Genomic DNA, 27,109 nt, shown 5'->3' on the forward strand with positions numbered 1-27,109 from the left:
AGTGGCAGTGTCAGCACATTTAACGGTCCCACCCCTCCTGGTCGATGATTTCAATCAATATTTTCCTATTCCCTATCGGTCTCCCCTTATCTGGGATTGGGGCCAATTTCCAATAATGCTCACCAGCTTCGGGTCGCTTTGCCGTCGCCGGTCAAAAGAATTCTTTCACAGTTATGAGCGTGGAGAATTCGGGTGGCGTTCTTTTTTCGACCATGTCGATGGGAAATCCCAAGAAGCACTCGTCGTCGCCCCACTCCCAGGGAAAACTGCGTACTGCGTTGATAATAAAAGTAATAATAAATTCGCTACAGACGGTGCTGTGGCGGCACAGGGACGATGTATCGTTGTGTCCCCTTCGGCTGGGCTCTCTTGCTCCCTGTGTTGTGTTTTCTAAGAAATCTGGAAATCCTATTTTTATTTCCCCTCTTGTTTATTTATTTCCTTTGTTGGCGTGCAACCAAAAAAAAGGGCAAGCATCATATTTTCCCCCGAAATCTCACACACACTCGCGAGGACAGTATGTTGGGACGATGATGCCGATAAAGCCGGATAAAGAGTGCTTTCCCTCGGCAGACCCCGGTCGGATTTTGCACTGCACTGTGCACTGTGTCGTGGCCGTTGGGCCAGGCGAGCTTGTTATTGGTTTGTTTGGTCGTTCGCGGTGTCCTTTGGCTCCCGAAAATTGGCTTAACGGCGGGAAAGGCAAAGCCACTGAATCATGTTGCCATTAAACCGATTCACTGGGGACAACTGGAACGGTCACGCAATAGTGAAAGTGGGGAAGCTTTTTTTGCAGGTACTATGTTAGCGTTTGCTCAATTTGAGAAATCCAATAACTGGTTACAGTGAAAGAGAGGGCATTGAGGGAGGGAATTGAGCTTTTAAGACGAAGACATGTTGCAAAGTGAAATAAAATAAAATAATTGAAATATGCTTACGAAATGGAAACGTTGTTTTTTGTTTACATCCAATCGTTTATTGAGAATGATTAGCTCCCTCTAGCGGGATTACGCGGCACTGCGTTGGCATATACTAACCGTCCTTCCTAACATCCTGTTTGACGTTTAATGAACGTAGAAACTGACGGCGACTGCTGACGGCATAAACCAATCCTAAGCACGTTCGTGGTACGTGTCTTTGTCTCGTTTGGGAAATCGCTGATGCTGCTTTAGCCTGTAATTAAATACAAACGTTTACTTTTCTTTCCTGTCGCAAACCCCAACAAAAGCAAAACGATGTGGGTTTTCACGGGTTTTCTTCAATCCTCTTTATTTTACTTCAAACTAACCTAAACATACACACACACGTACACGTACACGCGTCGGGAAGTGGTGCGGGGGATGGTGTTAATCGCCGTACAACATACCGTGTTTCGTTCCGAATTATAAACAAATTCATTCCCAATCAGATGAAATAAAACAACAAGTCGATAAAATGTTAAAAAATGATATTATCGAGCATTCAGTATCATCCTATAATTCCCCAATATTGTTAGTTCCGAAAAAATCAGAGACAGAGAAAAAATGGAGACTTGTCGTAGATTACCGGCAATTAAATAAAAAAATAATGCCAGATAAATTTCCATTGCCCAGGATCGATGAAATATTAGATCAACTCGGTAGGGCAAAATATTTCACAACACTAGATCTCATGTCAGGTTTCCACCAAATACCTTTGGATAAAGAATCGCGGAAGTATACTGCGTTTTCCACCGCTACAGGCCACTATCAATTCAAAAGGTTACCCTTTGGACTAAACGTGAGCCCAAATAGTTTTCAGCGCATGATTACAATAGCAATGGCTGGGTTAACCCCTGAGAGCGCGTTCGTTTACATCGATGATATAATCATAACAGGTTGCACTACTAAGCACCACCTTGATAATTTAAAGAAAGTTTTTGATAGACTACGGCATTATAATCTTAAATTAAATCCTCAAAAATGTAAATTCTTCCAAACCGAAGTTACTTACCTTGGGCACAAAATTACAGACAAGGGAATATATCCTGACGAATCCAAATTTGAAGCAATTAAAAATTACCCCAAACCAGTTAACTCAGACGAAGTTAGAAGATTTGTTGCTTTTTGCAATTACTACCGTAAATTCATTCGTAACTTTGCGGAAATCGCGAAACCTTTAAACGAATTGTTAAAAAAGGGAAAAATATTCAATTGGTCGTCCGAATGTCAACAAGCTTTTGATACCCTTCGCAACAACCTTCTATCACCTATGGTTCTCAAATATCCTGATTTTACAAAAGAATTCATTATCACTACTGATGCGTCGGACACGGCATGTGGGGCCATACTATCGCAAATATGCGAAGGAAATGACCATCCTGTGGCATTTGCTTCTAAAAGCTTTACCAAGGGTGAGAAAAACAAGCCAACCATAGAAAAGGAATTGACAGCTATACATTGGGCTATCAATTATTTCAAACCTTATGTCTATGGTCGAAAATTTAAAATTCGTACCGACCATAGACCCCTAGTTTTTCTGTTCAACATGAAAAATCCGACCTCCAAACTAACACGAATGAGATTGGACCTTGAGGAGTTTGAATTTGAAGTAGAATTCGTAGCCGGTAAAACTAACGTTGGGGCTGACGCACTCTCAAGAATAGTAACAACCTCTGATCGATTGAAATCATTGCAAGAATGCACTAATGAGGCCAACAACAATCAAGCTTTAGTAGTAAAGACTAGGGCAATGACTAGAGCTAATAGAGAGGAAACAAATCCTGTAACACAAAACGACACAAACGAGAAGATAGGCAAACCAGCATTTTGGAACACAGAGAACCCATCAGAGGTTAATAAATTATTAAAAATTCAGTCAAAAATAAATAAAGATTCAATTAAAATAACACTTTTTAACAACAACTACAACAAGGAACTAGAAAGTACAATAATCAGATTAAACCAGAATGGAAGTCAGGCATTCGAGGCTGCTCTTCTAAGATTATGTACTTATGCAAAAAAGCTTAATAGAGACAAATTAGCTATCTCCATGGAAGACGAAATTTTTACTCAATACTCGCCTCAAACCATTAAGGAAATCGTAGATAGAACCATTTTCGGTTGCGAGATTATTGGATTTGTACCACCTAAGTGGATAACAGCAAGAAAAGAAATAGAAGAAATTCTACACAATTATCACATGCTACCTTCGGGAGGACATGTTGGGCAATATCGCCTCTATCTAAAAATAAGAGACAAATATAAATGGAAAAACATGAAAGAAGATATAAAAGGCTTCGTTAAAAACTGCGAAATGTGTAAGATAAACAAAATAACACGACACACAATAGAGAAGCCAGTAGTAACAACGACACCCTTAAGGCCGTTCGAAATAATTTCAATAGATACAGTGGGCCCTCTTCCAAAAACAGCCAAGCACAACAGGTACGCTGTTACTGTACAATGTGACCTCACAAAATATGTAATCTTGATACCAACAGGAAATAAAGAGGCCAACACAATAGCAAGAGCTCTCATAGAGAATGTCATTTTAACATACGGTAAATTTGCAGAAATGCGGTCGGATCAAGGTCTAGAATACAACAACGAAGTGTTGAAAAAAGTAGCAGAAGCACTGGGGATCAAACAGACGTTTGCGACTGCTTATCACCCACAAACAATAGGCGCTTTAGAACGGAACCATAGAACTTTAAACGAATATTTGAGAGCATTTACCAACGAGCATGGCGATGATTGGGATAACTGGGTCAAATTCTATGAGTTTACTTACAACACCACAGCACATACAGATACTGGCTATACGCCATTTGAACTATTATTTGGGAGAAAAGCAAATCTCCCACAAGACATGGTGACAGGCAAAATAGAACCTGTGTATAATCACGAACTTTATTACAATGAATTAAAGTACAAACTACAGAAATCAAACGAAGTAGCGCGAAAGAAATTAATTGAGCAAAAAGAAAAAAGACACATCGCTCCAAACTGCAGCATCAACCCGCTAATAATTGAACCAGGAGATGAGGTGTACTTAAAGAACGAAAACAGGAGAAAACTAGATCCTTTATATTTAGGTCCATATATTGTTTCTAAAATACAAAACCCAAATTGTACAATCGTGAGCAAATACAGCAAAAAGGAAAGTACTGTACATAAAAATAGGTTAGTCAAACGATGAAAATCTATGCTATACGATTTTCATTTCTAAAGGGGGGAGGTGTGGCGCATACACATAGGCGTAATGAATATAATTATAGTAAGCTATATAGCAGAAATTATAGTAAGCTATCTTTATAGGAATAGTTGTGATTGGTAGAAGCGTGTTAGTATAGGTTAGAATAGGATAGCTAATACGAAAAGATAAGGATAGAATAGGTAGCATAGGAAATTAGGCATAAGACGGAATTAAGGATACATAGGAAGTAAATGAATTAAGCTAGGATTAGATAGGGAAATTTTAGTATAAATAGCGGGATAGGATTTAGGATAGGCAGATAAAAGTTAGACTTCATAAGGGGAAACTCTGTCCAATTATAGAGAAAATTATAGAGAGTATAAATAAAAGTTACAGTGCCAACAAAACACCCCTTTTTCAATTGTACACTAAAAGTGATATACCACACCACCTTATCGCTCTTTCTTGTAAAATTCCTACCACCCAAAAAAGGGGGAAACAACACACGCTGACATCCTCCTTGCCTTTGTTTTGTGTCTTTGTCGGATGAGACGAGCGATCACACACCGTTGCTCGAGTGGGATAAGACAGAAGAGACATGTTGATATTCACATGGAGGGCCAGGGTTGGTAACGACGGGAGCTTCTTGCACTCTATCAAAGGGGTTTAATGGGACTGTTTTTGTTTTTATTCATCAATTTCGTTTGTTAACAAACCATTATTTATCGTTAGCATTGTGTCGGGAGTTTATTGATATTTTGTTTTGTTTTGTTATTTCTTTTTTACTTTAACATGCCAAAAACTGGACCTGTCACTGCTGAGACATTTCTGGCTCCGCAGGGGACGATATGGGGACAACAGGGGGATATGATGGTTCTATCACATAGCATTATTATTAGTATTGTTTAATATTATTATTATGAATGAGTTCGCCCACTGGTATTGTGCCATGTCAGCAAAGAAAAACCGCCATTTCATCAAACGTCATTCCAGAGTCGCCCACGCTCGATAGGGCTCTGTCGTCAGGAGGCGTACACACTACCGACATGCTCGCAAAAGAGAGAGAGAGAGAGAGTAGTCATAATCCGATTATGCATCATGTTGCTGGTGTACTGTTTGTCGTCGTACAAACAAATGTAGCCAGATGTCAAAAACAGAGGAGTGGGAGCGATGTAAAAGAATAACATTCAAGCGTCGGGCGGGTGCGCCAAAACCGTATCACCATGGTGACGACAGCTCGACAACAAGCAGCTTCTCGTACCGAGAAGCTAAACGTAAGCCGGAAACGCACAAGGAGATGGTAAAGTAAATTATATTGTGTGAAACTCAATAAAGTGAGGATTGTGTGTGAGAGCAAGAGTATGAGGGAAAAGGAAAAGTAAGAAAACCAAAAAGTGTGTCAGCAAATGAGCAAAAGCCTCGTCTTGAATCGGGTGTACGCTTTTATGCGCGATAAATATAGCGCTCGATTTACAATATGCACGCGCTGCAGACGTTTCCGCATAAAGCGCGCGATGTGTAAACAAGTGTGAAATCGAAATGATATGACTTTTTTGCTGCTGCTGCTGCTGTTGTTGTTACTTTAAATTCCATCCCGCCAGCCCGTGCCAGTGCCAGTCAGTGTCAGTGACTGTCATCCGGGAAAGCAAGCATGGAAATAAAAACCGTCCATCAGCAGCGCTACCTTTGGGTGGCGCGTTAAGCTATGGCATGCTTGGATGGCAATAAGCATGCCACAGAGATAGACGGAGGAAGAAGGCTCGGAGTTGTTGAGTGGTACGAGGTGGCTCCCCGTTGGAGTAATACGCTTTTATTGGGACTGGCGGCTCAGTTCCAGACACGGTGAAACTCGGTTCCGTTCCCACTGACGGAAGGTAGACGATAAGATGCTGACGACGACGACGACGACGACGACGACGATGGTGTGGTGAAATTATGGCGAACATTTGCCTGCTGCTCTCCTCCTTTGCTGCCATGTGCTCCACACGGTTCCTTCACAGCAGCTTCAGCAGCTTAAACGGCACCGTACTTGCGTATCAGCATTGCCCACACCTCCGGGTAGCGGGTCTGCAGGAAGTTCGTCAGCTTTTGAGCGTTTTGGGCCTGCTGGGGTGAACAGTTCCGGCAGTTGCGCTGTATCACTTCCGGCAGGGCGGCTGAGAAGCAGAAGAGGAAGAAAAAGAAAAGAGAGGGATAAAAAAACGCGCGTTAGATTATATTGGAGTCAAGCAACGGCAGAAGCAAAGACCACTTCAAAATGGATAAATTTTGAATTATGTTTGCATAACGAATGCATTCTCGCAAAGCGATCGACGAACAGGACGACGAACGCGGGAGTGTGAACAAGGCAAAGTTTATTGCCTCACGCTTGATGTAGCTTTGATTTAATATTGACGTCGAGACAACGGCGTGTGTGTGTGTGTGTGTGTGTGTGTGTGTGTGTGTGTGTGTGTGTGTGTGTGTGTGTGTGTGTGTGTGTGTGTGTGTGTGTATGTGTGTGTGTGTGTGTGTGTGTGTGTGTGTGTGTGTGTGTGTGTGTGTGTGTTTGAACGTGGTTTATTGCTTGCTTTGTTTAAGCTCAAGTATGTTACACTGTACCAACATGCGAAGTGAACAGAGAAAGAGAGTGAATGAGAGTATGTTAATATTATTTCCCACAAGCCAAGCCATAAGCCGTGTTTAATATGATCAAAAGCCGCCCGGTGTTACTATGTTCAACCCAACTCCGAACAACAAAAAGTCACTTTGTGGACTTGTTTTACATTGACTTTAACGTCGTGCTCTAGAGCTTCCCCAACGCGAAGGACAACTTCCTAGAACAACACACTGCCGAGTGGAGTTAAAACGTCACGAGAGGCAAATAAATAAGCACAACAAAGATGAAGTGTAAGCCCACACACACACACACACACGCACAAAACCTCATTGACGGTCGCAAAGTTTGAAGCCATGAAGAGGCAACGTTCGCGCGCACCCATGTAATGTTTGGCTCACAGTTTAATGAGCAAAAAGTAGAAAATGTTGGGCAACAGGCTTTGATAAACATTTACTTCTCTCCTCGAAGATGCAATGCCTAACAAAAGGCACACCAGAGCAAAACCCACATCCTCAACACTGCAACTCTTGTGTGGCTTTTTTGGCTCGGCTGCATACTCTCCTCCCGATGTTGCCAAAGTGACGAGTTTTCATTACCTGTTAGCAGCATACTCGGATCCCTTTTCGAGTCGGGATAAATACAAAGCGTTGGTGGTGTTGGTACGAGCAGACTTTGCTGAACAGGATAGATGGTTCCGAATTTTCCGAACTCAAACTCACCCACCATCACTTTGGCTGTGTGCTTACCGAACTGAAAAGGATTATAGGGTAGGCGCGGGTAGGTGTAGCCCAAGCTCGAGATGTTTCGTTTCCGTTGCGCGGCTCGTAGACAAGACTACACAGCAGGGAAAGCGGGAAGCATTTTCAGGCTTTTCTGCTTGTGCAACGTGTCTCATCCCGCGCTCCACTAGCGATGAACTTTTCGGGGCGTCTGCCGTGTGCAGATGGAGGCCACCAGTCCAGTGGGAGGTGAAAAACTTTCACCCTGTGATCTGTGATCGGTAATTTTCGCAGCAAGCAAGCAAGCAAGTCAATCTTTCGCTGTCGGTCGGAGACTTCGCTTCACTGACAGACCCGGTTTGGTATGATGAGCGGCGTAGTTTAAAGAGTGGTTTGCTGGCGAAAAATTGACTTTAAATGCAAAGACGCATATTGAACGGTAGCGAAACGAAGAAACAATTCCAAGCCACGACTGAGCGACTGATAATTTATACCACCTCTGCAGTGCGATGAGATTTTCAAGCCCGCATGATAGGTTAAATGTAAATTATAGTCTAACGCGCACCGGCATGCAAATGAGCACGTTCTGACGGGGCAATGTGTTTTGTAGTTCCCCAACCACCGAACCGTCAGCAGCCACTCGTACGCCGCAATGGTAAAGTTCATAATCAAAAGGGACCCAGGATTCCGGCCAGGGAGCCCGTTTCGCAGGAAACACGTTAATTAGCGGTCGGATTACTGGGATGAAATGTCTGTATAATTGATTTTACAGTCCCGCCCGGTGGGCCAGGTAGGTGCTGCTCCGTTGCCACCAACGATTGGTGGTTGAGCTTGATTAGCTTCTCCGTGGTGGTAAAGCCATATAAATTCAAGTGTTGTTTCCCTGCTGGTGTGTACGAAATGGGAACGTGCTTCCGGGAAGTGTTGCTAGTGAGTGTGTGTTTTCGGGGAATGCACTTCCAGCAAACGGTGTCAAAATTCGCGGAATAGCTATTTGAAAGTGTTTGAAATATGAGAAGAGCTACTTTGTAGTCATCCACGAGGAAAGCAATGCATAAAACGCTTGTTATAGACACTTTTTTAGATGCTTGGAAATTGCTTCCAAACTGTTGTAACTGCAAACGTACTGACCTAAATCGGGGCAGAGGAAAAAAGGCGATAAAACGTTTCCCGCTAAAGCTTACACGGTCCAATATACTTCCTTTACAATCCACACACACACACACACACACCCACGGAATGGAAATAAAGTTCCAATTGGCTTTAGTCTCCTCTTCCAACGGGCCAAAAGAATACCATCAGCTAGTGGGTAGAGTAAATCCCTTTGACCAGCAGCAGCAAGCACATGAACCGAACGAGCACCCGTATGCAGGGAAGCAAACGTAATTGAAGAAAATGGCAAAAATCCTTCCCAAAGCGGATTCACGTTCGTACGTTCCTTCTTTCTTCCTTCTATGAGCTGTAGTGATTCCTTTCGTATTCGTTTCTGTTCCACTTTTTTCTGCTATTTGCTTTGGAACATTGAACTGGAATAAATAATGATATGCTGCCGGTCTGGGCTCGTAGCGATGGGAAGCATTCTCGAAGCACCCAGCCACCAACGAACCAACTCATCGAACGCGCCATCAACTATTAGCTTCATCACATCCTAGTAGCATGTGGGACGAGAGACTGTCATCTCAGCTGGAAGATGGAGCGCGTTCCCATGGTGATGCTGGAACCTTTTTCTCTTTCCCACGACCAACGATGGAAGCTTGGCTGCGCTATATCGTGTGACATTTGCTTGGCATCCGACCATACATTTCCATACGTAACAGGAACCGAGCGAAATGACATAGTTATTTGTTGGTCGGATTGATGATGGAAGAGAAATGGCCTCAATCGGATGGATCACATCCTATTTGTTTTGGGGGATTTATTTATATGGGTGCGATGGGGCAAAGCGATACGAAGCTTCGTTAGGGCGGCACACCATGCACAGCATTATTTGACAGCTATCAATGACAGTTTGTTTGACAAATAGATGACCGATTGCAGAGACGGAGAGAGAGTGGGGTCCTGTCGTGTCTGACGATCATTACAACAGTACAGACAGAAGTGGGAATTAGTAGTGCAGGGAAAGGCCGTACAAAGGCATAATTCCAGTCGAGCGTGTAAGCAAGGAAAATGCATAATTCACTAAGCAATTCACTGAACCCTTCCCTCCGGGGCCCGTATCCGTGAGCGTGAGGGTAAATGCCATAAGCAAATTGCGTTAATGGCCACACTCCACAATAGAGTTGCAAATGGAGTGCAAATGGAGCGCTTGGAGACGGGCTGGTGGCGGGTTCATCGTCCGCCAGGCGCAACATGCTATTCAACGCCGTATTTGAACGGTTATCACCATACGGAAACCAGCATCCTTTGAGGAACGGACGAGTGTACCGCGCCTGTGTACGTTGTGCATTCAACCCCAAGACGATCCTCTGCACGGCTCTGATGCGTTGTTACGAAAGGAACCGAAAATTGAATCTTACTGCACAACAACAGACAGTGCGCGCCCGGGGAAAGCAACGTTCCCTCGGTCTGTGTTTTGCGTTGCTACAAGGGCTGTGACGAGCATTTAAGTCGAGTTGTCGTTCCACAGGAAAGATGTTTGCTTTCGAGACTAAAATCATCTCTCATGTTGTACTTCAACACACGGTCTGAAGATGATGATGACGATGATGATGATGATGATGTGGAAAGTTGGATCTTGTGTGGTTTAAGTACATTGGCGTCCGTAGTCGATGATGTTGTCTCGTGCAGCGTGTCTCGTTACAAACGACCCACAGCAGCTGGTACACACAAAGGCGTTTACAGCCTGTCACTGCCACACACTCCATTAGAGAATGACATCAGGATGGGTTGACGCGGGGTTGTGTGATGGTTAAATTTGATCAATTATCATACCTCCAACGGCTTTCTTATCACACTGTGCCGCCACGGCCAGTTGTTTAAAAACGATCAAACGATTATTGCTCATCGTTGTTTGTTTTCCATCCTTTCGAAAGTAGTTGGCAAACAATTAGACTCAGAAGACACTTGGCCGATGGTTTTCTCACTACTTTGCGCTGAACGATTGAAGGATCATCGATAGGCGATATATATACATCCCTCCATTGGAGTGTAACAACATTCCCTAATTGGTTCTTAATCGCCCCGTGGGGCAAAGGAAGCACTCCCGGTCGCTCTTAATTGCTCAGCCCGGAAGTGAAAGACTGGGCGGCCACCACTTTTCCCGGAAGGTGAATGGTGAGAGGAGGCAGGAGATAAAATAATTCACACCAGCTTGCGTCCGAAGTTCGTGCTTGAACAGTGCCAACAGAAGCAACACTCCCATTATCGCACTATCTCCTCGCTTCGGTGGAAATCCGATACTATAGTTAAGCTGGAGGGTACACACTGGCCCACTACTTCCGGTTTCGGGGAAAACAGCATCTTCGTTCTCGGTTTGATTGGAGATTGAATTATTTTTCAATTAAAAACTTTCTCCCCGAAAATGATGCACGTTCTGGCTGCCTGTTCGGCGTAGATTGGGAGTGCTTGCTCAATGGAGCCGAAAGCCCAGCCTAACGAGTCTGAGCGCAAAGTTGATGGTCAATCGAACTATAAAAACTGATGTGGATCGCCGGATGGGATAGTTTGGGGTGAGGAGTTGCTGCTTTATTGACTTCTCACTCTTTCTCTTCCGTTCACACACGTACACCGGACGGGCGGGCAGCTGTCGAGACGAATTAAAAGTAAACCCCTATCGTCAGCTGGTTTGGCCGGTGTTTTTTTCTCCGCAAAACTGCTCAAGTGGAAATCACGGTTCGGTGTTCAAATGTGTGACGAAACGAGTCGCAAAGATGATGGTGAACACAAACTAAAATAATAAAAAAAAGAAGGTAAATTCAATCCGTGACGGTCACTCGGTGTTTGTTTTATTTTCCGGGTGGGAAAAAGTCATGCGAACAGACGAGCCGATAAATGGAGTTAATCTTTCTTTCGAGATGGCAAATTGATTTGAAATACCCTTTTGGGCGAAGGTTGGGAATCAAAGTTGTTCGTTTCGTTCTACCTTTTCGCTGTTTCAAATGTAACCCACTCGTCGAAATTCATCAAAAGCGTTACAAGTGAAGGGACACAAGGATGAATCTCAAGCAGAGAAAATAAAAGAAAAGGTTTGCAGGGGTTCCTTACGTCCCGATTGTCCATTTAGCTTCATTAGAAAGAGCAAAATGTCCCTTTGGAAAGAATCATTCCCGCAACCCCCTCAGATAAGGAAAGGCAGCGACATTTATCTTTACAAACGACTTGACTTAGTGGCAGTGGCAACGTTAGCACCTCTTGCTTGCCCTTCGGAAACCGTCAGGACGAAAAGGAACCGTCGTGGACACGTGGGTCCCCTCCCAAAAAAGGATTTATTTCGGGTCCGCACTGAAGGAGACACGGTATGAGACAAACGAGACGGCTTTGAGGTGCAAATGTCGTCCCACCGGCGGGTCAGGTGATAATATTTTACAAAAATCCATGAAAAGCTGTAATAAATTCCATCCTTTTTAGAGGAGATGAGAGCAAAGAAATGCAAATCTTTGCAAAAGCAAAATGGAAATCGGGATGCTCTCGTGGAGATAAGAGGGATATATTTCATACAAAATGTGCAATGTCAGCGCACAGTAAGGAACGTTTCACAGTTGAACTTTCCTGTACAGTCACAGTTGCTCGAATGCTGACTCCAAATTGCAACACGATAATGTCGTGGTAAGATGGTGAAACGTTTCGTTGACTTCTAGTGAACCCGTACGCCTTTTGCCACTCTGCGTTTGCCACAAATTGATTCTGGCAGGAGGTGGTGCACACCACACCCCCAGGTCGAGGCAAGTTTGATGGAAAACTTTTCCCCCGTACACAAGGTAAATCACAAGACGTTTCTCTCGTGTAAGTAAATCGCCCAGAATCAATGTAATTACAAAACTTGTCTGAACATGGTGAACACTCGGGAAACGATAATTAAAATTTGAACTTTCCATTCATGTGAGAAGATGCGAGTGCATCCATCTTACGACGGTGAGTTGTTGAAGTAGTGAAGCTCTGCAGGAGGACATTAGTGCTTGCTCAATCTCTGCAAGACACCGGCTGCATCTCAAGACGCTGTACCACCATCCGTCGTAATGGTGTTGGGAAAAAGGGGGGAAAAATCTAATTATACACTCGCTGGCACTGCAGCTCAATGTTGAAACGGAACGGAAGCGCTGATTTGCACGGATACTGTGAGTACTCAACCCAACTCCCCATTCTCCTGTTTGCAAAGAGTTGAGCATTCAAACCTGAAGAGGATGCGGCAATAAATGTTGGACAAATCTTGACTCTCTCACTCTGTATCTTTGTCGCTACATCCCTGCTTCCCATAGGCTGTCTGCTTTTAAATAGGCCCCTAATTACCGTTGCTATTTCTACAGCCCGCTGTGCTTCTTGCGTACTTTTCAGACAGACAGAAAAGGCTTTTCAGACCCCCTCACCGCACACTGTCCTGGCCCCATTTCGGCAGTGGAATGACGGCAGTGTGTAATTTATCTCAATTAAAGAAGCACTACCACTACCACAGCCAGCCGGTGTTGAGCCACCCGTTTCGGTGAAGACTGGCGTGAAGGTATGAGGAAATCTTTTTCCTACGTCCTTTGCGATTCTTCTTTTAGCAATCTACCGCCAGCAGTGCGATGAACCTTTTGTAGAACGTTTGGGGGAAACGGGAAAATGGTGCAGTTGTTGTAGATTTTAATTATTCAAATTAAACGCCTTCTTCCGCGCTTTTTTTGCCTTTATTCCGCGCACTCTGCTGGATGTAATGTTGGGTTTAATTTCTTTGGCGAGAATGATGAATGAATGTAATCGTGTTTTATCGAAATTTAGGCAAGCGTTCTGCGTTCATAAATCATTTACTTTGATTAGAAAAATGTATTATTCATTCCTTGTCAGCAAAAAAAGCCATTAAATAAATCGAAATATTACCGAAATCTTGTGTATCTATAAATTCCCTTTTCGCGTATAATTGAAACACTATCAGGCGCTGAATGATTTACATGATAAACATCGCTTGCTCGGAAGCTGTTTTCCTTACCACCAAACGACCCAAGGGTTTGTGTTGATTCCCAGCCAGCAAATCCGACCCATTCTTTGCGAGTCCCACAAAATCATATGCTTCGGTGGAAAAAGTTAATCCAATTTCGTAGGGTCCGTCATTGGAGCGGTAAGCTGCCCGTTTTTTTACTTCTACTACTGTCCAAAATATCTCCTCTCTTTGTATGACGCACAGCCGTTGGCCGGCTTTTCCTGCCAAGAGAGACCTTTTTTTTGGGGGAGAGAAATTTCTTCCATATTTCAATCACCTACCTGCACGTGGTAAGGGATGATGGAAATCGAAAATCCTTCTCAAGGCGGTAGTTCATTTTGCGATTGGTTGTTCCCTTAGTAATAGTGAAAAAAAAGGAATGTACGGGTCACAACCCTAGAGTCCCTGGAAAAGGACCACGAAAAAAAAACAGCAACCTGGAAGGATTTCCAATTATGGAACCATTTTTTACCGCACCCATAAAGGTCGATTATCGAACGAGGGAGGGGAATCGTGCGATACGAAGACGAACGGGAAAAGGTAAGAAATCAAATTTCAAACCCAAAAAGCACTCGGTCAGCCGGGGGTGGGGGGGGGAGGAAAAGAAAACCGTTAGAATGAGAGCGTGAAACGACGTTTACCTTTTTCCAAGGGATTCCCTTAAAATCGACACCGGTTTTTTTTTGTGTCATACTTTTTGGCAAACTTTAAACCCTCCCGAGCAAAGGAAAAGCAGCACGAAAAGTGTAACACAATTTTCCGAACCATGATTAACTTTTCCTTTTTACACCCAAACCACCCAAACCGGGCGCGCAAAAGAAAGTGTGATCGAGAGTGTAAGCGTTCGAGGTACGGAAAGCAAATAAAGCACGCCCATACACGTACACGCGCCCCCGGAAAGCGTACACGAGCGCGGAAAGGAACCGAAATTAAGCATTCATCCTGATCGATCAGCACACGCAAAACGGACGGCGGAGTGTAATCTAAACTTTTCCTTTACCTTTTTCTGCGTCCTGCTTCTCTCTCTCTCTGTTGCTCCCTTTTACGTGGCGGCGCGCGCGTGGCCAAACAGCTGAACACCACCGCCGTAGGAGCAATTGATCCGTGAAATTAAGAATCAAATTTTCGGCAATGAATAAATTTCCAAACATCCTGCCCAGGATACACCCCGAAACAGTGAGCGATGAAAGGAAGCGCTTAAGTAAAGCACGACTAAATGGCACACGCGGCAACGGAAGGTAAAGCACAAATGTGCCGGAAAACGGAAGCACGGAAAATGGACTGCTGCTACTGCTACTGCTGCCTTGCTGTGGTGTTTTGCTTACACAGCGAACAGTTTGCAACGCTTGCTTAGCTACGCTTGAAATACAAGGGTGTATGTATGTGTGAGTCGGTATTTTTTCATTTGAGGTTGAGCAAGCTTTTCCACCGCTTACTATGTTTGTTTTGGCAAAGGATGTGTACGGAGCTTTCGAGTGAGTCGAGTACTTGCTCTTTATCCGGTACTAATTTTTGCTTCTTCCAATGGCTTTCCACGAGACCGCGCGTGTGTCGGCGCAGGAAGCAATGGTTACACAGAACGGAGCCACGAAAAACATGAACATTGAGGAATTTGATGTTTTCCTTTGATAAGCAGCGACTCATTCTGTAAGCAATTTGCTGTTTGCTTCGAGTTAGATTAATTCCTTCAAACCCCACTCCCGCTCTCTTCCCTTCTTTTTGCTCCTTGTTTTCCCGAACGCACGTGATATGTTAATCACTCTGGTTTGAAAGTTTCTTCCCCCAACCTGCCGTCTTCTTGCCATTGCGATGAAGATATTTCGCTCATCGTCAAAGTTCCCGAACACTCCCGCGAAACATGACAAACATTCCGATTTTCTCGTCTTGCACAAGCTAACCTTGCGTGCAGCTGGGGAATAAGGCTTTCGGAAGGGAGAACACAGCGAGAGGAGATTAGAATGGAAATTTGTAAAGAATTTTAATCCTGACAGACAAATTTTGGGTTGCTTCTCTGGAGTTTTCCAGTCCCTCGCCTCCCCTCCTGCTTTTGTCCCGTCGAACGATTACTTTTGCTGTTGAAAGAGATAGTTTGTGGAGACTTGCAGCAGTGGCAGCACTAGACAGCTCGCTCCATTTGCATGTCTTATGCTGGTACAGGATATATGCGTCAGCGTGCCTTTGGGCTTGGGGCGTCAACATGCGCAGTGCGGTGAATTTATCACACAGGGACCCCCCACGTCGCTGCTGGGTGCATTTACGCCCCTCTATCTAAATGGGACGAAACTCGGGCTGGAAAAAAGGGGTTGATAGAACGGGACTGGCTTTGTTTGTTTGCCAAATTTATTATCCACAAACACGAAACTTTTACCTTCCGGAGAGGGCTGTTCTGGGATGCTCCCAGTTTGTGAAAAAGTGTGTGTGTGTGTGTGTGTGTGTGTGTGTGTGTGTGTGTGTGTGTGTGTGTATTTTTTGCCTTTTGTCATTTGAGTTTGTTTTTTAGTTGCAGCCCCGCTGGTTGTTGTGGAAACTATCTCGAAGGCTTTCTGTTTGTTAGCGGACTGTTTGGTTGATATCATGCTTTATGCTGCGAGCAAGAATAGGAAACCGGGAGCACATTAAGACGATCTCCATTGTGCTGATGAGAATTCAATTCCCCTGCCACTGCTTGCCAGAAGAAAATGGAAGAAACTTTAATCCAAGCCAAGCTTGCTAATCGCGCCAAATTATGAAAGTTTTATACACTTTCCACCATCGCTACATTGTTCACCTTTACGCTGCCTGTTCATACCGAATGCAGACAAACGGGTGGGGAAAGAAAATTGCACTAGAAATAAGCTAAATTAAGCATTGCCGCTGCAGTAAACGGACGGTAAACCCGGTTAGGTGTGCAAGCTATTATTAAGGGCGAACAATTGCAGCCAACCTGAGCTGCTCATTTCGCACTGCAAAAGCTCTTCATTACTCGAACAGGTGAGCCTTTCCATGCTAGCAACCCATTAGAATGTGGACGCAGTGCGTCTCGAGGGAGAAAGGCTTGCTGGAACAAAAGGCTGCAATCAGAATGGAATGAGGTGTTGCATCGTTTTATTTTTTGCGCTACCAGCATTAAGCTCCAATTGGCATTTCATTAGCAGAGGTGGCAGAAGAAGGCACGAACATGACCGTTGGAAAATTCCTTCCAGTCTTCTGTGGAATGCAGACCTCATTATGGAAGTGTAGTCGACCTCAAAGCTGATTGAAATATGATCAAATTTAAAGCCTTATTTTACTAAAAGAAAGTGGACCTAATTCTTCGAACGTTTTGCATGAAACAAATACCCATTTTGTAGCAAAAACAACTGCAAACTGATTCAGGGCGCCATCAATGAATTTTCACAATGCCGCGAACGTAAAGCTCCATCAATCACCCCCAATCGCAGAGGAAAATCCCGGAAGGCGATGAAAAGGTGATAAAATTTCATTACACGTCACGATTCATTTCCATCCCGAAAGCGATAAGCTTGTGCCGAACCGCCACGGTGGTGGATTTTATTTAGTTTTACGCGCTTCGCTTCTTGGAGAGCTATTTTAGACTCTTTGCCCGTAGGCGCTACCCCACGCGCCAAGCCGTACATAATCTAATGGGGAGGATTATTTATTTTTTTTTTTTGCTTGCTTGTGTTGCTCTGAGGCTTTTCCTTCTCCTTCTGGACGCGCTTTCCCGCGCTTTATGGCCAACCAGCAATACATCCATGACCTTATGCAACACCGCAACCGGACAGTATGCACGCGGCATACGTCAGCGATAAGATTTAACGATGTTGAATAATTTATGATGGATGGAATGACCGCGTGCGGGAGGAGGAAGAGAGAGGGTCGTAAGCGGCCACATGGGCCACGCCACGGCAGAAACTTTGCAACTTTTGCATGATGGGTGGAATTCGTGTTTGTGTGTGTGTTGCTTTTTTCCACTCTCTCCTTCGCTTCGACCACAAACTTTGCTCATCAGTGAAAAGAAAAAAAAAAGCCAGAGGGACAAAGGGAAGGCGGAAAGAGGGAGAAAAGTCACGATCCTTCGGGTCGGGTCCAAATGTCCTGCTCTTTGTTGGGTTCACATTCCGTCGAGCATATGGTTGCAATTTTTTCAGCAAATGCGGAAAAAATGAATGGCATTTCGTGGCGGGCGGGGTTTGTCGCATGTGTCCTTGGTCCGGTTTTTTTTTTGTTCTGCTGCTTTCCCCATTTCGGAGGCCCCGGATTCCGGAAGTCGAACGTCTGTGCCCGAACTGAGGAAGAGGTTTGTCGTTCCGGGCGTACAAAAAGATAAGCCACGTCACACAAATGTTGCACCATCACCATCACATCCCGCGTTCGCGGGGTTCGTAGTGTGGCCCTGGAAGGAAGTAGTTTGCAAACGGAAGGATACGTGTGTCCCTAAAATTCCACCACCCACTGTCCCGACCCCATTGAGGAAATATTTTGCATTTCGTCATATTCCTTCCTTTTTATATGAACGGGCAAACGATTGAGCGGGAGAACTTTACGAGCTTGGGTTGGGCCACGCGGATAGAACAGAAAAAGGATTTAACCAAGCAGCGAACACGCAAAAGAAGCAAACCCCGGGGGCCGGATGTAGGTCGTAGGATAGCGCCCAGGTCGTCAAACTTTTCGAAACGGCGGCGACGTGCGATAAAAGGTTGTTCGTTGGTAGCTGTATCCAGTGAAAGAAGTGTATCCATCGTGTAGAACACATCCTTCTTATCCATTTCGTCTTTTTTTTTTGAGAGCTTTAGACCAGCCTTGCGTACGCTAGATACTGTCACGCTTCACTGTTACGCCTTCATGACGTGGAGCTTTGCACAAATGAGAGCGTTTCTTCGGATCCCTTCAGCCCTTCTCGAAGAGGATAAGCTCGCAGAGAGCGTGATAATAAGCGTCGAAAGTCGGAAAGGGATTAGAGTGGATCAGAGACTGACGGTTTCGTCCGAAGCTGTTAGCGAGCTTTTGTGCTTCAAACACCGCCGGGTGTGTGTGCGTGCAAGGAAGCGACTTTAAGAAGTGGCAGGAGCGTTAAGATTCCATTTTGTTTCGCTTCGAAATCCGGAAGAATACGCTGCAAGAATGATAAACCACACGCGGTGATGTTGGTCGTTGTTGACGTAATGGTCAAATAAACTTATGAATAATTCAACCGCGATAAGGAACCATTCCGCATACGGAAAGATGTTCCACCATCCTTAGGGACCATCATCATCTATTGCTTTTCCAAATTAATAGCACGACGTCCATCCAGCAGGGTGGTTTGCTGTTTTCCTTTTCCAATCAATCAACTTAAATGTGAAAATAAAAGCAGCTGGTGGTATCGCACACGCTCTCTGTAAGGAAACTCGGTCGGAAGGAAGATGACAAGCTGCTACTGCTGCTACCGGCTGTGCGAGATTTTCTCTTCTGCACGATTTCAATTACAATCCATCCAAAACAAAGACACAATCGAAGTTGTTTCTGTCATGATGTGATTCCACAGGGAGGGACAGAGAGACGGGTTTTCCTCTTTGCAAAGTAAAACATCTGTTTGTGGTGATGTCGAACGTTGTGTACTGTATTCTTGGGTATATACAATATACAGCACTAACCAGCCACACTGGGAGCCAATGTTTTGCTTTCGTTTGCGTTCTTATAAGACCATGAACATGAATCAAGTTGCAACTGAAGCATTCCCACAACTTCCTTGCCATTTACAAGACCAATGCCAGTAGAAGGGGGATGAAGAAAAAGAAGACAAAACTACATATTTCCCTCCGGAGCCGGAACGAAATGCTTGTAGTGTGCCTTCGGTTGGAAGCGTTTTTCTTACTGTTTCTGCTCGTGTCATGAGTTGTGTGTGTGTCTGTGTGGTGTTCTCGTCGTTCGAAAGATGCAAGTTTTGCACCAAAACTCCCCTCCAAAGCAGCACTGATTGCACTTTGTCCCCTTCTTGTCGCCATCCCAATGCTTTCTGATGGTTGTGGTGTGTCGTTGCTTTTTCTTTCTCGCTCATTGAAAGATTAACCCTTCGCCGGAACGTTCCGGGGGGAGGTAATTTATGGTGTGTAAGTTTTTGCTCTCACTCTCTCTCTCTCTCCTGCTCTGCTGCGAGACAGAACTTTAATGAGGTTCTGCGGTGGGAGGTAAGTTTGTTCTTTTGTAGCGTGATTTTACTATCCTCGAAAGTGGCCAAAGTGAAGGAAACTCCATTTTTCGACTTTATACATCAGTTGGTCCAACACTTTTTCTAACAGAATCTTATAATAGTTTGTGTTGTGAGCACTGGTCCTTGGGGAGCTAAACTGTCTCTTTGGGGGTGGCATATTTAATGAGAATATCGATTACATTCTCTTCATCGACTGAACTTGCTCTTGTGCCTATACAACTTCACACTGAACCATGGACCATCACGAACGCCAATGCATGATTAGGATGAAGTATGCCAAAAACGGGGTCAAAATGGAAAAGTTTAATTAATTTTAAGGCTTACATTTCACGCAACAGCATCTGATGAGGCGGGCTCTAAGGCGTGTGTGCAGAAAATAATTAATTCTGAACGGTCAAACATTAGAAAAGCTTTTCGAATGACAACCTAGGACAATACTGTAAAGTTAGCTAGCAGCGCGATGTTTTAATATTAGGCAGGATTATTCTACAAAACCCGATCGGCATGATGGTTTTCAACGGGCTAGAAATTTTCACGCATCGCAGCAACGTTCCCCAATAAGAGGATTAAAGTATTGTTCTATCTCTTCTACCCGCGAACCAGGCAAAGCTCAGAAAGTCCTAACCCAGGCGTGAGTGTTTCCCGCATTTCTCTACCGCTAATGTACTCTTTCAAACATAAACAGGACCCAACAAACCAATGTCTCTGCCAAAGCAGCAGCTGCAATGATAATAAAACCCCAGGCTTGTCGGAAGTCGGACCGGGAGTTGGTGGGTTGGTAGTAGTAGCAGTAGGTTAGGTTTCGCTTTTATGGATGGCAAATAAATCTTTTAGTATCGCTTTTCAAAATTACATTAGCCACACAACACCGGGTCTTACACGGGACACACCCAAGCACCAATGAAAACGGGGATTTACGAGCACTTTTACTGTCCCGTGGCCGTAAAATGCCATCAATATCGGGGCATCACTGAGGGCGCGCTGTTCGGTTTGTTGCTTTCGAATGTTTGATTGGCTTTTGATTTCGTTCCGCGGGATGCAACAATGTCGGGTTTAAAACATTAACCGTGTATGTGCGTCAGGCATCAATCGAGCAAAACGCAACTGTGTAATGTTGTTCGGAATTAGATAATAATTTGATGGTTGTTGTTATAACATGGGATTGGGAAGGAGTGCACATTGTAGGTGGGAAGGCGGCGTACTACTAGGTCGGTTCTCACTTGGGGAGTGTATTAAAAATGGTAATGAGGTTGTTTGTAGCGTAAACACGAAACACTCGAGGGAGATTATCTGTTAGCACTCCCAGTTTCAATTCCCCTTTGGTTAGACCTAATAATCCGTAGCAAGATCTCAGTCTATTACTTAAAGACTATCTTTGTTTGTGGTAATAAAGCTCAAAATGGAAGCTTTTAAACCAGCAAAAAGTGTTAAATATACCAGCCTTTCAGTTCATTTATTTACAAATATTTCAATGTATTCAACGGTGGGGAAAGTTAATTGAGGTTCAATTTTTAATCATTTAATTTTTTTCACCTCTTTTCGCCCACTCACGCCAGACAATTGACGCATTTACATCCAATGTTCAATGTCAGCCCATAACAACGGGCCCTACTTAATTAACATTGGTGATGTGGGTTGTAAATTGTTGTTGACACATTCTGGTGTAAAAAGGTGAGGCTCGAGCCTTTTCATAGCATAATATCATCGGCTTTTGTCGGTTCGGCCGCTCTTGCTGGGGATTATTTGATTACTGGTGTACGGTAGTAAATGAGGTGGAGGGAAATTCCCGAACTCGAAAAACAAAAGGACGAACCAGCAGCGAGAGCATGGGATGAGCCGCTCGTTTTTATTTGAACCGCATTGAATACCAACTGTAAAACGATATCATGCTGGTTGTATAAAGTCTACCAGTGCCAGCGAGGGGAACAAAAAAAAGTACTCCAAAAGGGGTTTGCAGGGAGCTTTTGCAAAGGGATGGTATGGCAAGATGGGATTAAGGTAGGGCTCCTTTCATTAGTGAATCTTTCTCCCTCTCTCGCTCAGGCTGGCCGGTGTTTTTGGGAGGTGAGTGTTTTCAATGCCAGAAAGTTGAAATGGACGAATGTGATTAAAAAGAGGCGCTCAGGATGCAAAAAGTTGCTTCAAAAAGGGGGGAGAGGACGTTATACTTTTAATTAACGACATGAACGCGCCATGGAGGCGCTTTAAAAAGGGTTTTGCTTCAGATTGAAGTTGGAGCTTTCGGTGCGATAATTGAAATAATTGGATATTTAGGTCGAATTAAAGTACATATTCTTCTTCTATTTGGCGTAACGTCCTACGCGGACATGCTGGCCTATAAGGGCTTTCGAGACTTAATTCATTACCACACAGCCGGATAAGTCAATCCTTGCTACAGGGAGACGGTCCATTCTAGATTTGAACCCATGACGGGCATATTATTAAGTCGTACGAGTTGACGACTGTACCACGGGACCGCCCCTCATTCAAGTAAATATTAATTATAATCAATGTGTTTAAATCTAAAGCACTCGGATCAGTTTTCTGCTCTCTGTTTTCAAGGCAACCACCAAGTGACTATTACTAGGAAAGTCCCTTTTTCCATTTTTATTCCAAAAATTAAACTAGTATCAATGCCACTGCCATAGAACTCAAATTCACATTGCCATCCAAACGCCTCACTGAAAGGATTTTGTGATTTTATGTATTCAAATTGCTCCTCCACGATGCTCCGTTTCACGAAATAAGAGACTCCAACCGTTCGTCTGAAGAATCCATCGTTCTTGGAATCCTCGTCTTTGTGGCCACTGCTGTGAAACCCACCACCGCTGGGTCTCCGTAAAAAGCCAGCTTTAACTGACCGTCCATTCATTTCCGTAACCGATTTGGTGGGTGGAGGGCGAACAAGGGCCTCGGACAGGCAAGGTATTCAATTTCCCGTAAATACTTTCCACTATCTCTTCATACCGGGGTAGCTTTTCGTGCAGCTGTAGCAAAATAGGTGAAAATTCTTGTCCTTCGCACCGGGGTTTCGCTCGGCGTTGGCCAGTGTTCGACCGCTCTTCCAGGAACAGGGACACAGGGAGCACTAGAGAAAGTGCTACCAGGCAACCCCGAGCTGCTGGTCGTTTGGTTCTTTTTGTTTTGCGTGCAAAAAGTTACCATTTTTTTCAAGCATTTCCTGCAGCTTCTTCAGATTCATTTCCGGCGTGCAGGAAAGGAATTTCTATCCCGGCGAGTTCGTCGCCTCACTTTTCTTGTTCTATTTTATTTTTGTGAGCGTACCGTAGAAGCTCTGACACTCTGTCAGTGGAAAGTGTTCTTTTAGGTGGTTGCATTACATACTGCCCCAACACACTTGTCCGAAAGAATAGGTTTACCTTTATGAAAAGTGATTTTCCAGCTTCGTGACTTGTGCTTTTTGCCGTAGAATCGTCGAAAAGGGAGTAATTAAACCAGATTGCTTCCTGCATGCTTAAAGAAACTGTGTCAATTTTTATTCATCCCAGACTTTTATCACATCAATGATAAAGCCATTTAAGAAGCAAGCAAGATTAGATGATCAGCGTAAGAAGATAAATGACACACGTGTCGCGTTCGTTCGTTATTGAAGGAGGGAACTGCTTTAATCTGGCCTTTCATCCTTCGCAGTTAACAGCTGCTCCTGCTGTGATAGTGAAGCTGTATTCAACAGGCTTCTTTTCTTGGAAGATTTATCATCGGTCGACAAGACAGGACGGGGTTTTTTATCGCCCGAGACCGTCCACTTTCTCCCGTGCATCGCCACCGACACAACCGGGTTTGTTTGCTACCATTTCGTTTCGTAGTATTGCTTCTTTTAATCCCACCCGCAAAGCAAACGGTTTAAATGGACGATGAGCTGATGCAAAATGAACCAAACGGGCGAAAGGAGTTTATAACATGGGAAGGAGCTACGTGAAACATGAAACGTAGTTTTTTGGCCGTCAGCAAACTGGTAAACTGGCTGACCCTTTTTTTTGGTAGTGCCTTGCCGTGTAGCAGCCAGGATTGGAAGGGAGGGCATAATAACAAATGATTGAAAAATAATAATACGAACGAAATAATATACCCCTTTTCGATGGGGGTGGTGGGTAAGGGTGACGATGAAAATGAGAAATGCCCCCGAGATAGGGCAAAAGAGATGAAAATTCGGTTGTCACGTTCAGAAAACAGAACAGTCACGATTTCATTTTCGTCCCACCGTTCCGTTTTTTAGTCGCTCATTTATTCAACGCATCATAAAATCTGAACGAAGCAACCGAAAACAGACAGGACCAGAAAGGAAAGATCGAGCAAAGGGAAGGCAACAAAAACGCCCAACAGTAGTGGCGGACAGAAACTGAAAACTGTGTTTTCCATAGATGACGCTTGTTTTTAAATCCTTTCTCCTTGCTCCTCCTCTTTTCTCTTCCATTAGGTTTTGGTATTATTATTCCTCCCCCTTCTTGTTTGCCAAAGTATGTGTTACGGTTGTGTGCATCGAAATTGAAAATGTTTTCCACAATTTGAACAAAAAAAAAGAAAAACACCACCACCAACAACAACACTGAAAATAGCAAGGCAAAAGACAAAAGGGGGACGACCGCCAAGCGTCATAAAGCGCTCGAAAAAGGTTGCATGGGTTGGATGGTTGGGTGGGTGCTGGCAGAGGGGAAAAACAACAACGCCACGCTTTCGTGAGGAAAAGTGTTTTAATTTTTCCCCTTGTTGCTGTTGCTGTTGTTGTTGTTTGGAATTCACGCAAACATGTTTTAAAGTAAGCTTGTTAGGAAAGTAATTGGAGTAAGGAAACACTTATTGGAAAACTTTCAACTTTCCCCGAGAACAAAAAAGGAGCAATCAAAACTGAAGCTATGTGTCCTCGTGGTCGAAAGGATCACCTCAATTCTCTTAAACGATTTTTCAAGCTTTTCATGGAATTTTAAATGCACCATCAGCACACATTGAACTCGTTTAAATTCATAATGGATGCGCCTGGTACTTTACCGTTTACTGCAAAAAAAGAGAGAGCATTCCCATAGCCAAAAGGGACACCTATATTTGCAGGAAAAAAGGCGAATAGCATAAATTAATAACACACTTTCCCTGCAGTACGCATTTGCTGTTCCCGTGTCCCGATCGGGTGGACGACTCCCGCAGCACCGCCAAGCAGCAAAACAATTCAACGCATAATCCAACATAATCTCTTCCTATTTCACTTCATTATGAGAGCCGTTAATGAATTTCCTGCGAAGGGAGCTCTGTTTCTCATTTTACTGTTGTTTTCCGCTACTCGTTTGTTCCGGTGCTCTTTTTCCTGTACAGTTATGGGCCAATTCCGTTCCCCCGTTCTTAATAGTGCTCCAGTGCTTTGTCGGCCACGGCGGCTTTGTCTCAAGTGGGGTGCAGGTCTTTGCTAGCATTTTTGCTTTGTTCCCATCGTTCTTCTTATACAGAAAAAGAGGGATTTTCGATGACAGCCCTGGCAAATTGTGCCATCCAGTGTGCTTTAGTGTCGGCGGACGGCGAACAAAAAGCGGTGACAAAATAATCAATGGTACGTACTGTCTCTGTTCAGGGCTTTCCGTTTGCACACCGGATGCAGAGACATTTGGTAACATTGGGATTGGTGTCGCCTAAATCTCCACTTCGGTTCGTTGGTGGGTGGCTAAGAGGAACCATCACTTTGTGTGTGTGAGTGTGTGTGTGTTTCCTTTCGTATTTAGTTGATGACAGATTTGGGGGTGTGCTACTGAAGGGCAAAATCTTCACGATGTTCACGGCTGGGTTTTTTTCCGAGAATGGTCTGACAGCAGTTATTTTCAAGAGCTTAAGTTCAAGGAGCGAGACGGTCACGTCACGTTCGTTCGATTCGACAAAGATCATTAGGCAGTGGAGGTAATGGCGAACAAGATCGTTAAATGTGATACGAATAGTCGTTATTTCTTAATTGGTGTTAATTAAGCTTTAGAAGTAAATAAAGTGATTGGTATCAATTTCAATAAAGTATCTAATTACTGAATTTTCATTACTTTTTATACAATTTTATCAATTCCTCTTTTCCTCTTTTTCCATCAACTTTCATTTTGTGCAACTTATTGTATAAAGAGAAAATAATCATTTTTATTACTCCGAAGCCAACAATCATGAAAGGAATTCCCTGAATCGGTGCGCCACTACCAACTCCGCACAAGACACAAACGACCGCTATTCTCCCTTCACTCCGCTACACAAATCAAAGCATGTAAATTCGGTGCCCCATTAGCTTGCTTAACTGCCAACTTAACGTCTATTGGCACCGCCGCCTGTGGTGGTGATGGTGATGATGATGATGGTACGTACCTTTCAGCTGTCGGCCGAGCTGGTCGCAGGGGCTCTTCTCCAGCACGCACATGATCTGCCGACTAACAATCACCTGATTGTTAAGCAGCCGGTTAATATTCTGACTGTCGTTGGCGGCGGCCGGCTGCGGTCCGACGATCACTAACGCCGCCAGCACCACAATAACTGCCGCTGATAGCATAAATAGATTTGGTAATGCTTTTGAACTCATTTTCGTGCTGGTGTACTGGCTGCGGTGTTGCTTCGGCCTGATGTTGCTACTTGTCGGCCGATGGATTTGCCTTTCAGCGCCTTTCAGAACAAGTTCACTTCACTGTTTTCTCAGACAACACAGACGCACTAACCTAAGGGCTGCCCGTAGCTAGGTGGATCCTTTACCGCTCACAGCCTACCACGCTCTGACTGGCTTTAAACCGTCAGAAGGGCTACAGACCACGCTTCCAACCAGAAGGCAAGGGCCGTCGGCGTGCGTTAATGTAATAAATTAATGACTATTATGTTTGATGCAATCCGAATGTAACGCGGTTCTTTGGCCGAAGACGTTAACAACTGACAAATCACCACGAGACAATCAGCTCACAGGGAACACAGAGCAAACGACAGAAAAATGCGTGGTGCGACGACGACGACACACACACGGACCGGCTTCCGTTTGCCGGTTAATCAATCTCGTGGTTTAGGGCTTTGATATGGACCGATCTGTACGCGGTGATAAACCACAGCGATGATATGGCACGATATGATAATGATGGTTTCGTTCGCTTCCGGATCAACGCATCAAACGGGCCGCAGCAGCAGTACAACTGATGACACACGACTTTCACACTGGTTGTTTGTATCACGTACTGGACGTTGTCGGACGGTCGCCTTTTTAACAAACGTTACGCAGCACGATCCGGATGGGTTGGAATCCCGCCAACGACTAAACTGGTGTTGCAACAAAGTGTGATGATTTTATGCTGCCACTTCTTCTTCGCTTGCTCCGGAGAGACATGCATTCCGCCGAGGCACATAAA

At 44.3% G+C, this 27,109-nt stretch overlaps 1 protein-coding gene across 1 annotated transcript; it reads right to left on the reverse strand.

The window, feature by feature from the left end:
* Nucleotides 1-1,238: 1,238 nt before the first annotated feature.
* On the reverse strand, nt 1,239-27,039 carry LOC1277889 (putative odorant-binding protein A10). The gene is made up of 2 exons (XM_317397.4): nt 26,094-27,039; nt 1,239-6,311 (listed from the first exon to the last, which is right to left on the reverse strand). The coding sequence occupies exons 1-2, from the start codon at nt 26,302-26,304 to the stop codon at nt 6,169-6,171; spliced, it is 354 nt and encodes a 117-aa protein (XP_317397.4). The 5' UTR covers nt 26,305-27,039; the 3' UTR covers nt 1,239-6,168.
* Between the last annotated feature and the right edge of the window lie 70 nt (nt 27,040-27,109).

The sequence above is a fragment of the Anopheles gambiae genome, chromosome 3, assembly GCF_943734735.2.
Source record: "Anopheles gambiae chromosome 3, idAnoGambNW_F1_1, whole genome shotgun sequence".
NCBI lineage: Eukaryota > Metazoa > Arthropoda > Insecta > Diptera > Culicidae > Anopheles > Anopheles gambiae.